Source organism: Macaca mulatta, chromosome X (genome assembly GCF_049350105.2).
Source record: "Macaca mulatta isolate MMU2019108-1 chromosome X, T2T-MMU8v2.0, whole genome shotgun sequence".
Taxonomy (NCBI): Eukaryota; Metazoa; Chordata; class Mammalia; order Primates; family Cercopithecidae; genus Macaca; species Macaca mulatta.
In genome coordinates, this window is record NC_133426.1 from 75226242 (window position 1) to 75241742 (window position 15501).

The 15501-nt window shown below is 53.8% G+C and overlaps 1 protein-coding gene across 10 annotated transcripts in view; it reads left to right on the forward strand.

The window, feature by feature from the left end:
• Positions 1-12448, forward strand: part of STARD8 (StAR related lipid transfer domain containing 8) — a 79458-nt gene extending 67010 nt beyond the window's left edge. Inside the window, exons 4-15 of one of the 10 annotated variants that reach the window (XM_028842495.2) lie at positions 1948-2029; positions 3013-3076; positions 3855-5260; positions 5856-6029; positions 6895-7054; positions 7555-7753; positions 8174-8384; positions 8684-8798; positions 9059-9283; positions 10257-10474; positions 10576-10752; positions 10935-12448. In XM_028842495.2, the coding sequence (XP_028698328.2) occupies positions 1948-2029; positions 3013-3076; positions 3855-5260; positions 5856-6029; positions 6895-7054; positions 7555-7753; positions 8174-8384; positions 8684-8798; positions 9059-9283; positions 10257-10474; positions 10576-10752; positions 10935-11052 (3149 nt within the window). In that variant the 3' untranslated portion in view covers positions 11053-12448. Of the gene's footprint in view, positions 1-1878; positions 2030-3012; positions 3077-3842; positions 5261-5855; positions 6030-6894; positions 7055-7554; positions 7754-8173; positions 8385-8683; positions 8799-9058; positions 9284-9702; positions 9972-10256; positions 10475-10575; positions 10753-10934 lie in introns of those variants that run through there. The other 9 variants (XM_028842494.2, XM_077989694.1, XM_077989695.1 and 6 more) reach the window with 9 other exon arrangements.
• The last annotated feature ends 3053 nt before the right edge of the window (positions 12449-15501 follow it).

A 15501-nucleotide genomic window follows, 5' to 3' on the forward strand; every position in this document is an offset into this window, starting at 1 on the left:
TCTCTGTTTTCCTTCATTTCTCTTTTGTGTTTTTCTAGAGTTCTTCATATTTGCTGTTTCCCTTCCCCTTTTCTGCCCACACCCCTACTGCACCCTGGCTTCACATCCACCTCGCCTGGTCAACTTGCCTGGTCAGTTCACCAGTGACGTCCATGTGGTCACACTCAGTGGTCACTTCCCAGTCCTCATCTTGCTCCATTTCTCAGCAGCATTCAGTGCCACTGGCCACTTCTTCCTTTGGCTTCTGGAACACCCCCCTCTCCTGGCTGCCTTTCTGACTGGGTTCTGTCTCCTTAGCTGACTCTGCTTCCTCTAACTGATATCTAAAGGTTAGGATATCCCAGGGCTCGGTCCGGGGCCCTCTTCTCTCTCAACATTTCTTTCTCATGAGATCTTTCTCTAAATACCATCCATATTCTGATGACTTCCAAATGTCCAGACCTCATCCCCAAGCTCCAGATTCATATATTCACAGCTGCCAATTCAATCTCTCTACTCTGATGTCTGATGGGTGTCTCAGATTAAACAGGTCTAAAACCAACTCCTGATGGTACCACCATTTACCCGCTTACTCAAGCGCCATACCCAGGAGTCATCCTTAATTTAATTCCTCCTTGTTCCCATCTCCTATGTTTAACCTTTCAGCAAGACCTTTTCCCTCCAGAACGTATCTTGAATCAATCCACTTCTTACTACCTCCACTGCCACAGCCTGGTGTGACCCAGTGTCACGGCTCACCTGGGCTAGTACAGCAGCTTCCTGTGCTCTTGCACTCTCATCTCTACACTGCAGCTGGAGGGCTCTTGTTGGCCATAGGCCTGACTGTCAGTCCTGCTCCAAGCCCTCCGATGGCCTTCCAGCACACTCAGAATGAAATACACACAGACGCTCTGTTCTGGCCTGTCACACTGCATTCTCCAACCTCCATTGATTACTCTTACCTTTGTTCACAGGGCTCCTCTCTACACTTGCTCACACCAAGCTTTTTCCCTCTTCAGAGCCTTGATGCTGATGTTCCTCCTGCCTGGAACTCTCTTTGCAGTTTCCTTGCACAGCTGGCTGCTTCTCATCTTTCAAGACTCAGCTCAGATGTCACTGCTTCAGAAAGCTCTCTGCTGACCACCTCTCTACAAGCAGCCGCCACCCCTACCAGCCTCCCTTTACACTATCATGCTGGCTGATGTCTTCCATGACATTTGTAACTGCACCATCTTGGTTTTAAGTATCGTTGCTTATCTGTTTCCTTTAAGAGCGTAAACTCCATGAAGGCAGGAACCATTTTTGTTGTGTTCACTGTTGTATGCTGTATGGTTTGCTCAAGTGCCTAGCACAAAGTAGATGCTCAATTGGATACTCATTAGTTGAATGAGTAAAGGAACAAATGGGCTTGCTTCACCAGTAAGGTAGAGAGCTGTGAGACTTCTCAGATTCTCTCTTCCATTCCCCCAACTCCTTTCTTTCCCCTCTCCCCTCCCTAAGTCCCAGGGAGTGGGCTCCTACTGCTCTGGGACACAGGGGGATGCAAGGTATTGTTTGGCTACTGTGCTGTCCTGTCCCTTCTGTCCTTGCTCCTGCCCTACTCCCCCAGGTTCACCTTGGGCCAAGGAGAAGTTTCCCTGCCTGAGCAGCCCAGGATTCAAAGGGGAATGGGGGAACCCATATTGGGCTCTTGGCAGTCACCTGGGGTCTTGGGCCTGCTATCCCCCATAGACCTGCCTCACTGACTGACAGAATTCTTGGGTCCAGCTCAGCCCTCTAGGCCTCTCCCAGACCTTTCCCCTGAACTCCCTGGGCACCCTCCTTTATTCCTGACGTTTTTCCCTTCTGCTTTGCCTCTTGTCTTCCTGCTCCCCCTCCTTCCTGGCCGTTCCCCTCCAGCTCAAGGGCTGCTGAGGCTGAGTTTGTGATATACTACTGGACTCATCTTTGCTTCTCTCTGCCGTACAGAAGGTTTGTTTCCCCTGGATATTGGCTCTGTGAAGAAAAACCACGGTTTTCTGGACGAGGACTCTTTGGGGGCCCTGTGTAGGTAGGTGGGCTGAGGGTCAGGCCTGGGAAACCAAAGGCCCGGCTTGAAGCTTCCTGGTGGGAAAAAAACATCCCTTGTACCCTCTAACAGAGGAGGAGCCCAGCTTACTAACAAAGCTTATCTTCTGCGGTCACATTGCTCATTCTGTTCTTTGTGTTTGTGACACCCTCAACCACCCAGTCACTCTAGCTAGAAAGCCAAGATCTGGCCTTGTTTCTTTTCTCCTAAAGTTATAGCCTCCAAATATTCCTCTGCTTCAGTCCCTCTCTACTTACAAGAGCTTGGCCCTTGTTTGAGGCCAAACCATGGCTTCTCCTTGGATCGATCACAAGGCTTCAGCCTAACTGGCTTTAGTCTTGATAACCCATCTCTCCCCTCCCCTCTCCCCCTTCCCTCACCCCACTCCCAGATCCATCTAGATCCACCAGCCTCAGCATTGTAACAGCTCCAAATGGTGGTTCTTTCTGCTTAAAATTTGTCACTGCCTAAGGATAAAAATGCAGACTTTTTAGCATACAACCCAAAGCCCTTTGCAAGCTGGTTCATTAGCCTTAGCCCCACTGGTCTCATGCCCACTGATCTGTTTGCTGACTATATACCTACAATGTCCTGTGTAAGCTTGGGTAAGAGTCCCTGTTTCTCTCACTCTCAAAATCCCATTTGCGTCCTCCAGGGATTCTCTGACTGCATCCCTCCTTCATGGAGGTTGCTTGTCTCTCCCTGTGTTTGTCTGCTGTGCCTTCTGTCTGCTCTGTCTTTGAACATGTCCCATTTCTGTAGGGTTTATTTCCACTCTCTGTAAGCTCCTGGAGGGCAGAGGCCATAATCTTGCCAGCATTGTCTCTGGTTCTTAAACCTTAGGAATATTGGAGTTTGCGAGAAGTTTTGATGGCTTGGGCATGTGAAGTGGTGGGTGCATCTTGGTAGGCTCTGCCAGGCTTTGGGGATGTCCACCTTGGGTGGACACTTCCACTTTATTACAGGAGGCTGATGACCTTGAACAATTGTGCCTCGATGAAACTGGAGGTTCATTTTCAAAGCAAGCAGGTGAGTCATGGCAAAGAACGGGTCTGTGGTCTTGTGGCGCCATAAGGAAACCCAGGGCGTATGTAAACCATTTGTAAAACTAGCTCTAGTATCCCAGGAGTCTGAGATGTCCAGAGCAGTACCTTTCCCCAGCTAGGGGTAGAGATGGAGGAGATCTATGACCCCATTCTTTCCTGGGAACTCACTTTCTTGCTTTTTTTTTCTGGGGCTTTCTATACCAGAGACCTGTAGTCAGGTGGGGCAGCCAAGTTACCAAAGCCCTGGGCTGTGAGACAGGAGGCCCATGGGGCCTGGTCTCAGCTCTGCCACTGATTGCTGAGGGATCTCAGGGAAACCTCTTCCCTTCTGGGCCTCAGTTTCCCCATTTTGCAAAGAAGGAGATGAACTAGAAAATCTCAAATTCCGTCCACCTCTGTTGCGATTCTAATCTAAGACTGCAGCCCAGAGCTTGGGAAGGTCTGTCACTGACTTAATGTATGTCATTGACCTTGGGCAAGTGGCTTCTGGTTTGTGGGTTTGTTCCCTATCTGTAAAATTGGAAGGGGGGTTAGATTAGTTACTTGACCATTACCATTACCATACATCTGGGCTCTGTCTGTGACTCCTGGCTTCCTCTGGCACTCCCAGAGCTAGCTCTACCCACCTAGGCCATGTTCTCAGCCAGAAAGCAGGGCCCTTCATCTCAGAGTCCCCCAAGAGTTTGGAAGCAGAGAGTGGAGTACAAGCAAGGACTTGTGGCCTGGGCTTCTCTGACCTGACCCTGCAGTGCCTTTCCCAGAATGAAGACTCAGAAGAGGAAGAGCAGTGTACCATCAGTAGCCACTGGGCCTTCCAGCAGGAAAGTAAGTGCTGGTCTCCTATGGGGTCCTCTGATCTGTTGGCCCCACCGAGCCCTGGCCTGCCAGTGACCTCAAGCTGTGAGAGCGTTCTCACCGAGCTTAGTGCCACCTCTCTGCCAGTCATCACCGTGAGCCTACCACCCGAGCCAGCAGACTTGCCCTTGCCAGGCTGTGCCCCCAGCTTGAGTGACCGGCCCTTCCTCAGCCCCACCCAGGGCCAGGAGGGTCCCCAGGACAAAGCCAAGAAGCGCCATCGTAACCGTAGCTTCCTCAAGCACCTTGAGTCTCTGAGGCGGAAGGAAAAGAGTGGCAGCCAGCAAGCAGAGCCCGAACGTAGTCCAGCCGCCTCAGAGAAGGTCTCCAAAGCGTCATCTTTCCGCAGTTGTCGTGGCTTCCTCTCAGCCGGATTTTACAGGGCCAAGAACTGGGCCGCCACCTCAGCCGGTGGCAGTGGTGCCAACACTCGGAAGGCCTGGGAGGCTTGGCCAGTGGCCTTGTTCCGGCATCCTCAGCGGATACACCGGGGTGATTGCCTGGTGCATGTGCCTGGGGACCACAAACCAGGCACATTCCCTCGCTCCCTGTCCATTGAGAGCCTGTGTCCTGAGGACGGACACCGCCTGGCAGACTGGCAGTCAGGTAGGCGGTGGGGCTGTGAGGGGCGCCGGGGCTCCTGTGGCTCAACGGGCAGCCATGCCAGCACGTATGACAACTTACCTGAGCTGTACCCAGCTGAGCCTGTAATGGTTGGGGTCGAGGCTGAAGATGAAGATGATGAGGACAGTGGGGGCAGCTATGCTCACCTAGACGACATCCTCCAGCACGTGTGGGGGCTACAGCAACGAGTAGAGCTGTGGTCTCGGGCCATGTACTCAGACCTGGGGCCTGGAGATGAGGAAGAGGAGGAGGCCACTTCATCAGTACAAATAGCCACAGTTGAGGTCAAATGCCAAGCTGAGGCTCTCAGCCAGATGGAGGTTCTGGCCCACGGAGAGTCCCCAGCCTGGGCTCAGGCTGAAGTCCAGCCAGCAGTCCTGGCTCCGGCTCAGGCTCCAGCTGAGGCTGAGCCACTGGCACAGGAAGAGACTGAGGCCCTGGCCCCGGCTCCAGCCCAGGACAATGAGCAGGAGGCACATTCAGGCGGGGAACCCACCTTTGCCTCTAGCCTGTCTGTGGAGGAAGGACACTCCATTTCTGATACTGTGGCCTCCTCCAGCGAACTTGACAGTAGTGGGAACTCCATGAATGAGGCTGAGGCTGCGGGGCCCCTGGCTGGACTCCAGGCATCAATGCCCCGTGAACGGCGCGATTCAGGTGTTGGGGCCTCACTTACCAGACCCTGCAGGTGAGAGTTTGGGTTGGGATGGGGCGGACGCAGGGACTCCTGTTCTCTGTCTCTGAAGCTGATTTCTCAGTCATGAGGCCCAGGGCTAAGTGCTTGGGGGCTGCGTTATCCCCTCACAGCCAGCTCAGGAGAATAGAGTACAGGAGTTGGGAATCCAGAAAGTTAAGTCCAGAACCTGCCTCTGCTGTGGCCTTGAGGAAATGATGCTCTCCTCATTGGACCTCAGTTTCCTCATCTGTAAAGTGAGGGAGGGTGCTAGAGGAGATGGTCTCTGGTCCCCAGGTTTGCCCATTCAGAGTTTCTTGGAGCAGCCCCTCCACGGTAGTTTTGGAATGGGCAGGGGGCTTCACTGCTTATTGGCACTAGATGGGCCTGAGCTCTGTGCCATCCTCCCCAAGAACTTCCTGGCCCCTAAGAAGCTGAGTCCAAGCTTTTTCCACCCTGGGGCCTCAGCAGCAGCCCTGAAAGTGGTCCCAACTCCCTGCATGTTTTCTTTGGAGAGAAAAAAGGGGACCAGAATAACACACACCTTTTCTAAGGTTTAGCCAAACCTGCTCCTCTGGGCCTCTCCACCCCTCTCACCGCCCCCCACCAGGAAGCTCCGTTGGCATAGCTTCCAGAACTCCCATCGGCCCAGCCTCAACTCAGAGTCGCTGGAGATCAACCGGCAGTTTGCAGGCCAGATCAACCTCCTGCACAAGGGCTCACTGCTGCGGCTTACTGCCTTCATGGAGAAGTACACTGTGCCCCACAAGCAGAGCTGGGTCTGGTGAGTGGCTCCTGGGCCACGGAGGGTGGGAAACTGCCGACTCAGGTCCACGGCCCCAGGTAGGGTCAGCCCAGGAGGTGGGTGCAGGCAGGCAGGGCCCACAGTCCAGGGGGGCAGTGTGATATGCCAGGAGGCTGGAGGGGCTTGGTAAGGCTGGGTATGGGGCAGAGGACCTGAAGTCCTCCAGCTGTGTCTTCTCCATCCCAACCTCCGTACTGCAACTAGTGAGATTGTCCTAAAATGCAGGTGTGGTTGTCATTCTCCAGATAAACACTTTTCTCTGGCTTCCCATTGTCCAGATTCCCTCCCACCATGACTGCTTCCTGTTCTGGTCCCGCTCCATCCTTCTGGCTCTTTAGCCTACCCCTCCTAAGCAACCCCACCTTACAGACCAGTGGGACCAGTCATCCTTCCGTGAACGTGCTATGATCCTTTTCCTGCCTCTTTGCCTTTGTTTGTGCTGTGCTCTCTGCCTGTAATGCATTTTCCCCATTTCTCCTCTGGGACAATGCCTTCCTATCCCTCAAGAGCCTGCTGAGTTACCACATCCTCTCTGAAGCCTTCCCTAACTCACTAGGTACAGTTCCCCTCCCTCAATGGGTCTTCCCCTAAGTTCTTGGCCTCCTACTGGCCACATGAGTTGTTACTGCCTATTGACACAGTTATCTCCTTGGCCAGACTGAGAGCTCTCAGTGTTCCTCTGTGACTCCCTGGGGCTGCGCCCAAAGCAGGTGCTCAATGAGTGTTGACTCTGGGACAGTGGTGTGTGCCTTACCCTCTTCACCCCACCTGATCCTCTAAGACTGCAGGCAGAGTCTCCAAACTGTGTTCTCCCTATCTGATCACTTGTCATTCTCCCAAACAGGTCAATGCCCAAGTTCATGAGGAGAAACAAGACCCCAGACTACCGGGGACAGCACGTATTTGGGGTGCCACCCCTCATCCATGTGCAGCGCACGGGCCAGCCACTGCCACAGAGCATTCAGCAAGCCATGCGCTACTTGCGCAGCCAGTGCCTGGACCAAGTGAGCCCTTGTGGGGCAGCCTGTGGGGAGATGGTGCAGGGGTGGGGTGCTGGTGGGCATTGGGCCGAAGGCTGAGGAGCTGGGGAGAGGAACTGCTCTGGCCTTCCCCCTCACTTGGGCTGGTCCACCAGAGGGCTTTGCTGTTCTCAGCAAGGACCAGCAAGGATGAAACTCCTTTCTACTCCTTAGGCCCAGCTCTGTGCTACCTTCTTTCCGGCCCAGGCTCCATAGGCCTTATCTTCTGGGAGCCTGAATTTGCCTAGATCCACCTTTTCCTACTCATCTCCACAAAAGCATCTTTTCTTTTTTGTCCTGAAGCTGTAAAATTCCTTCTCTTTGGTTTTCCCATTTGTCTCCTACCCTGCCCCTCAGGAGGCCTGATAGGCTTTGAAGTCTCTGGGGTGGCCTAAGCTCCTGACACCCAGTCCAGGAGTGGCGTCACATTCTCCCTCCTACTCACGCATGTCTTCTTCCCTCCCTCCCTCCCTTGCATGGACCAGGTAGGCATCTTCCGCAAGTCTGGGGTCAAGTCCAGGATCCAGAACCTGCGCCAAATGAATGAGACCTCGCCTGACAACGTCTGCTATGAGGGCCAGTCAGCCTACGACGTGGCTGACCTGCTAAAGCAGTATTTCCGGGACCTGCCCGAGCCCATCTTCACCAGCAAGCTCACCACCACTTTCCTCCAGATCTACCAGCGTGAGTCACCCACTCCTATCCCCAACAACCTGCCCCATTCTCAGCCTCCCTGAATCCCAGGCCTTGTGGAAGATAAGCCTGGTGCAGGCAAATGTAGCTGGACCTGTGAGCTGATTGGAGCAGTTACTGTCTGGAGTTGAAAAGGCCCTTGCAGAGAGACCATTCTGCTTCCCCAAACCCATTATATGGAAGGGTAGACTGAGGCCCTGAGGGGAGAAAGGGAAACTACCTAAGGTTACACTGTACGTTAGTAATAAAGCTAGATCAAGCACCCAGAGACCTCACAGAACTGAACTTTTCCCTTCCCTCTCGCCGCTCCCCTCGGGACTTCTGTGCCTTTTGCCCCCTTGGAAGCAGGAGGCTGGCTGCTAAGGCCTCTGGGGAAGTAAGGAAGGCTCTTCTTCCATTGCTTCCTCACAGTCCTCCCCAAGGATCAGTGGTTGGCAGCAGCACAAGCCGCCACCTTGCTGCTCCCCGATGAGAACCGAGAGGTGCTACAGACTCTGCTCTACTTCTTAAGTGACATTGCCTCTGCCGAGGAAAACCAGATGACAGCAGGCAACCTGGCAGTGTGCCTGGCGCCCTCCATCTTCCACCTCAATGTCTCTAAGAAGGAGAGCCCCTCTCCCAGGTGAAATGGGGCACGGCATGTCAGGGCCGGGCCAGGTCCAGACAATTTGGGCCCCATTGGACTTTTGGCTTTTGATGACTGGCACTGCTGTGTCTCGTCCTCACCGCAAGGAGTGAGCCTGACTCCTCAGGGACCCTGGGCTGGTGGGATCTGTGGAGCAGGGCCTTCCAAAAGGCAGCAGGTTGCTTTGTGGCCAAGTTTGGCAAAGTGGCTTCCTGGCAGCTACAAGGCAGCCTGTCTGTCATCTTGTCTTGTGCCCTTGTGCCATCTCTCCTCTCACCACCTCCTGCCCCATCTAGGATCAAGAGCAAACGCAGCCTCGTTGGTAGGCCAGGCCCTAGGGACCTGAGTGACAACATGGCAGCCACCCAGGGCCTGTCGCACATGATCAGTGACTGCAAGAAACTTTTCCAGGTGAGTAACCCCAGGCCATGGTGCCTACTTACCAGACCTGGGGGAAGCATCAGGCCTGACCTCGGTGCCCCAAGTCAGGGATAGGACCCAATTTGACACATACCCCTCAAGCTTATACCCCCAACTCTTCCTCCACAATGGTTCTCATCTACCTTGCTGTGGTAGCTGCACCTCTCTACTGCCCTTAACGTGAACCTGACAGACCCCATGGGGTCTCCTGCTCTCTGGAGCTGCAGCCCAGTGTGTGTGTGCCCTCTCAGGTGCCCCAGGACATGGTGCTGCAGCTGTGCAGCTCCTACAGTGCAGCTGAGCTCAGCCCTCCCGGCCCAGCCCTGGCTGAGCTGCGTCAGGCCCAAGCTGCAGGGGTAAGCCTGAGCCTCTACATGGAGGAGAGCATCCAGGACCTGCTGCGTGATGCTGCTGAGCGCTTCAAGGGCTGGATGAGCGTGCCAGGGCCCCAGCACACGGAACTGGCTTGCAGGAAGGTGAGTACCACACCACGGGTGGCTGCTATGGGGCTGGGAGAGCATGGTGCAGGCAAGGGGAGTCAGGGAACCCAAAGGAAGGAGCCGGGGAGGAGCTGTCCCCCAAGTCTCACTGTGCCTCGGCCTTGTCCTTGGAGAATGTCAGAGAGTCAAGAAAGTACCTTAAGGAATCAAGAACCAAATGAGACCGAGGGAACTCTCTCAGGAACCACCTGCCAGAATGACCTTCCAAAAGCCCCATTCCAGATACGATGCTGCTTTGATAGCCTCAACTCCCATCTCTCCCTGCCCCGCAGTCCAGCTGAATCCTTGCATTTTGCACCTTCGTGCCGTCCTGCTGCCTGGACTGCCCTGACCCTGAGCATTACATTTTCCGAGGCACCTTTAGCGACAATGCAATGTGTTCCTCCTCCATTCAGAACCTTCTGTCATGCCCCAGGATGGAGGGGATTTCTCTCTGTTCCCCTCTGGGCACTGGTCATGCTCTTTCTTGGACGTGGATTCTGAGTAAGATTGCAAGCCTGAAGTGTCCTGTGTAAAAAACGGTCATAACAAAACCTCCTATGTAGGATCAGGGTGAGTGCCTGGTACATACAAAAGGCTCTGTAAGTGGCAGCTTTTGTTGTGCATGTGTTTTACTGCCTGTGCTAGATGGCGAGCTCCTTGACAATCACCATCTTCCTGCACCTCCACGCACTGTGCCCATCATGGTAGGGCCTGAGAGGCCTCTGGGAATGTGTGCCCCATCATCTCTTTATGCTGTCTAACAGACTGAAAAGCAGACATCCAGAAAAGAGAGAGAGAGGGCAGGGAGCATGGGAGCACTGTCTCAGTCTGGCCAGGGTTAGCAGAGGAGCTCTGCAGCCTACCCTATTAAACCTCAGGCGCTGCGGTTTGAGGCCCGGACTTAGGGCTGGAGTCAGAGTTCTCCAGCCCTGACAGCTACCCCCATCCCCACTCCTGTGGCTCACAGGCACCGGACGGGCACCCCCTGCGGCTGTGGAAGGCGTCCACAGAGGTGGCAGCCCCCCCAGCTGTGGTGCTGCATCGTGTTCTCCGGGAGCGGGCCCTCTGGGATGAGGATCTGCTGCGGGCCCAGGTGCTGGAAGCCCTGATGCCGGGTGTGGAGCTGTACCACTATGTCACCGACAGCATGGCACCCCATCCCTGCCGCGACTTTGTGGTGCTTCGGTGAGGGGCCGCAGCTGCTACCCTGCTGTGCTTGGGGGGCCCGAGAAGTGGGGTGGAAACCAGCAGTAGGAATCTGAGCCTATGTGTCCTTTCTCCAATAGGATGTGGCGCTCTGACCTGCCTCGTGGGGGTTGCCTGCTTGTCTCCCAGTCCCTGGATCCTGAGCAACCTGTGCCAGAGTCGGGTGTGCGGGCCCTCATGCTCACGTCCCAGTACCTCATGGAGCCTTGTGGCTTGGGCCGCTCTCGGCTCACACACATCTGCCGGGCTGACCTCAGGTACCAGGCCTGGGACAGCCTGCTCGACCCCCTTGGCCTTGACCCGTTCCCCTGCCTCTGCCCCTCCTTTTTGCCCCATGCTGTTGATCCCTGGGGCTGGGACAAGTCCTTTCTTCCTTCTCCCTGGTGAGGGTTCCAGGGAAAAACACATTGCTCATGCCTGGTTTCTTCTACTTCCCTAGGGGCCGTTCTCCTGATTGGTACAACAAAGTCTTTGGGCACCTGTGTGCCATGGAAGTGGCAAAGATCCGGGACTCCTTCCCCACCCTGCAGGCAGTGGGCCCTGAGACAAAACTGTGAGCCTTGGGCTGGTCCCAGGGTGGCACCACTCAGGCCCCCTGGGCACCAAAGGAGTGAGGGGGAATAAGAGCAGAGCAGCCCCCTGGGTGCTGCTGTCAGGAGCAGAGCCAGGCCCAGGTGGCTCCAGCTGCCTGTCCTGTCCGCTTTCCTAAAGCTCCTCTGCACGTAGAGGGGAGAAAAAGAGAATTTAGGCAACTCTACTCCCCCTTCACCCCCAACCCTGTATTCTACTCTCCCGAAAAGAGAAGAGAATCACATGAGTAGCAAGACTACTGCCGCCAGCCACCTGCCTGTGAGGCCGCCACTTGGTCTGAAGCCTCCACAGCTCCCCACCTGCAGGGGCAAAGAGGTCGACAACAGTGTGTGATCCCAGCTCTCTGCCAGACTGAGAGGGCAAGCCGTCTTGTTTCCTGCAAGGGTGCTTTTGAGATTGGACAGGAGGTTCTGGTCCTGCCTTTGGGGCCAACACTGGCCCTGAAGTGTCTTTTTCAGAGGAATTGGACTGGAGTGAATGGGCACAGGGGTGGAGCGCAGGGCAGCCCCAATCACCATGAGCTGTTTCATTTGTGTAAATATGATGCTGAATTTTAAGAGGCTGAGTTAAGAGTGGGCACTGACAGGCCCCTAATAAGCGACATGACGATTTGGCATAGATTGGGATGTGAGGGTGGAGAAGCTTCCTTTCTCAAGTCTCAAGATGCCAATGAAACCAGTTTTCCCTGACTTGGGTTTCACACTTTATCTGCCACCCCATGGGGTCCTGTGTAGCCTTTGTCCACACACTGCCACTGCCCAGGCCAAGCAAAAGCAGAGTGTGGTTAAGAGACAAGGGTCTGTGTCATCGTCTCTTTTGCTTATGGTAGTGGGCTAACATAACAGCCCCTTTCTCAAGCAGAGACCTGGCCCGTGGGCCAGACAGATGGAAGGGCCTATCTTAGCCAGCTGGAGCTTAAGCCAAACCTGTTCTGTCCCACTGGCCAGCCATCTTTGCTCACATGGAAATTCAAATGCCATTCAAAGGCCACTGGTGCTTTATTTTTCAATCTGCTGAGTAAACTGAAATGAGATGGGTCCCAACCACCACTGTAATTTTCAAGCCTATTTTATTTGTACCTGTAAATACTGTACAGTTTATATATATATATATATATATATGTGTGTGTGTATCTATGTGTTTATATAGATACACACACACGTGTGTATATATACACATAGATACACACACACACACGCATTTGCACAGACACACATATATATCAATTCTCATGAGTGTATTATAATCTCTGGTGGGGGCAAGGGTCTGGAAGGCCTGAGGGGCATTTCAGATGAGAATGGAGAGGTAGAGAGCCAGGTGCAGCAGGATCCCTCAGATCAATAAAGCATTACCAGAGATGCACTTTGACTGTGGCTGTCTTTGCTGACAATGGGCTAGGGACTGGGGACTGGGGTTGTGACTGAGGCTTCAGTGTTAGGGCTCAGAGCATTGAGCATTCACCCCACCCTCTGCTGAGTCCCAGCTTACTGGCAACAGGTCTTGGGTGAGTCCACAGGAAGAACGGGGAGGGCGTCAGCTCTTCTCTTTGGAGAGGGATTTGTGGCCAGGCATGGTGGGGTGGGGTGGCGGGTGCGCGGAGAAGGGGTGGAAAGTTAGCCAGAACTTGAGCAGAAGCTGCAAACCCCATCTCATGACCTGGCCACAAGCATGAATGACCTCAGGCATCCTAGGGAGAGATGAGCCTGGCTAAGCGGCCATTCCTTCCCCTTCTAAACAGCTTGAATGAAGAGTGAAGTCCCAGCCCCAGGAGGCTTAGGGGGCCCTGTGCCACCCGTAAGCCAACCTAAGAGGTCTGAGTGCCTCAAGGCAGCCTCTGGTATGGCCCCAGTGACCAGCAAAGCCCAGGGGCCTAGAGAAACTCTTTCGTCTTGACTTTCCCAAAGGAAGGGGCTTTCCTCTGCCATATTACATGGCCATAAAATCCCAGGCTCCGAAGAGCAGGTAGAGAGAAAGTCCAGGCTTTGGACTTTTGCATCCCTGAAGTGCTCTCAGTAGCCTGGGCAAGCAAGCCCTGCTCTCTGGGTACCTCAACCTCCTCATGGGTCAAACGAGGCCAGTCATACCTTGCCACAAGCCTGTCTCGGTAAGTGTTCAGGTTGCACCACCCAAGTCTGCACTCCGACCCGGCCTGAACAGTGAGGTGCCTGTCCAGTCCCACTGCTCTGTCACCTTCTTCATTCTGTCTTGGGCTCAGTTGTCCCTACATGCCTTGGCCTTTCTTCACTGCTGCCACCTAGGGGTCTTGGCTAGCCCTGGAAGTGAGTGAGGTAGAGCAGAGGACCCAGTCAGCCCCCTGCCTTTGGGAAAACTAAATGGAGGCCCCTTGTGTCTGAGTATGGGCTGGGAGATCACTCCGGCAGTGCTGGGCTTAAGGGATACCAGCGTGATGCTCTGGCCAGTAGTTCTTGAGGAAGGCATTGGGGCCTTCTGGCCCAGGCACTGCCCACCTTCTCTTGGAAGGAGGCTGGTGGTAGGGTACAGAGGATGAGACTCAGCACTCAGATGATGGTTGCTAGGAGACGGATAAAGAGGAGGGATCCTCTTGGAAGGGCCAGAGAGTTCCCCCAACCTTGCACCTCTGGACTCTGCTACCCTGACCCAGTCGCCCAGTGTCTGGCAGTGTGGAAGGGGTAGCTCCAAGTAGGAGAGCTTCTGTTGGGCCTTAGCATCCTCATGTGTAAAGCAGGGCTCCCATCCCTCATCTCTGCCTACTCCACCGTGCCTCTAGATGTAGGAATGAGTTTCATGATGAGGCTGCCCAGGCCTCTCGTTCCCACCCACAAAGCAAGCACCACCCCTGGCCATTTCTAGCCCTGAGTCGTGTACCTCTGCCAACCCTGAGTAGGCTTCATTTCCCTGGTGCCAGAGAATGTGCCTTCAAATTCCCAGTCCCACTGCCCGTAGTCTCTACTCTTGTGCTTTCCCTGACCCACTGTCTCAAAGAAACCAGGTCTCAGGGGAATCCTGCATAGAAATCGAACAATCTGCCTATGAGCTTTGATTATTGTTTCCTAGTCTCCAGCGCCCTGTTGCCAGAGTGACTGAGGGTAGTGGTCAGACCCAGGCTCAAATCTAGCTATATCATTTCCTGGCTGTGTGACCTTAAGTGGCACATTTAACATTTCTGATTTCTTTTCCCTCTCTGAAAATAAGGGTAAGAATCATTTATATCTTGTAAGGTTGTTGTCAAGGTTAAATGAGCCAAGAGTCGTGAAAGTGGTTGCACAGTACCTTGGACATAGCAGACATCAAAATATGGTAACCCCCTGCCTGCCCTGTGTCTTTCCTGCCAGTCAGACTCCATAGGGAGAACTTGGTCCCCTCATCTGGGATCTCCAGCTCCAAGATGGGGAGGAGTGGGTGGGCTTTTCTCCCATCAGGAGAAAGATGAGCAGCCAGCATCTGCCTGTTGTCAGTGAAGACAATGTCAAATCAAAAGAAAGTCAAATCAAAAGAAACATGTTGCAATGGAGACTTCATGAGGGGATGGCACCATGCAAGTGGGCCCCAGTAGTGTGGATGGAGCAGAACATACTGGTAAAGACAAAGATGATGGCAAGGACTGCCAGGAGCTTTACACCTGTATGTAACAAAGCTTCTGAGCTCCTTGCTCAAGGCCTGGGGGTGTGGAGATGGGTGGAAGAAAGCCCAAGGCAGTCTGACATAAAGCTACACAGGGGATAGGGTTGGGGCTATGGAGATCTAGGGAACTTCAATAGCTTATGGCCTTCACCCAGTGATGGAGAGGAGTCAGCAGTCAGGGCTATCAACAACGAAGGCAAACAGTAGAACTCAGAGACGGGCATGGGGGCTCCATTGCATGAAGCTGCAGCCAATAGGGAAAAAAGTCTCAGAAAGTGGCTTGGGGCTGGCAACCAATGCAATGCTTTCTGGGGAGAGAGTCACTTGTGAGCCAATCAGTAGCATGGTCTGAATATTAGCTACCCACCAGGTGCCAAGGAGGGAATCAAATCAACACTTTTCCCTTCATCTAGGGCCAGATGAACTGGTCAGGAAGCTGGCAGCTTGGCCCCTGCCCATTATGTCCCCATCCTCACTCAAGAAACAGAATGGAATAGCTCGGGGCAGCTGAACTTGCATGTGCATCAAGGTGGAGAGGAAAGCAGATGCCATTGTTGCCATGGCAGTTGACCAAGGGGTCACAGCACCAATGGAACAGAATAGAGAATGCAGAAACAAATCCACACATCTACAATGAACTCATTTTTGACAAAGGTGCCAAGGACATACACTTGGGAAAAGACAGTCTCTTCAATAAATGCTACTGTGAAAACTGGATCTCCATATGCGGAATGAAATGAGACCCCTATCTCTTTCCATATACAAAAGTCAAATCAAAATGGATTAAAGATGAAAATCTAAGGTCTCAAACT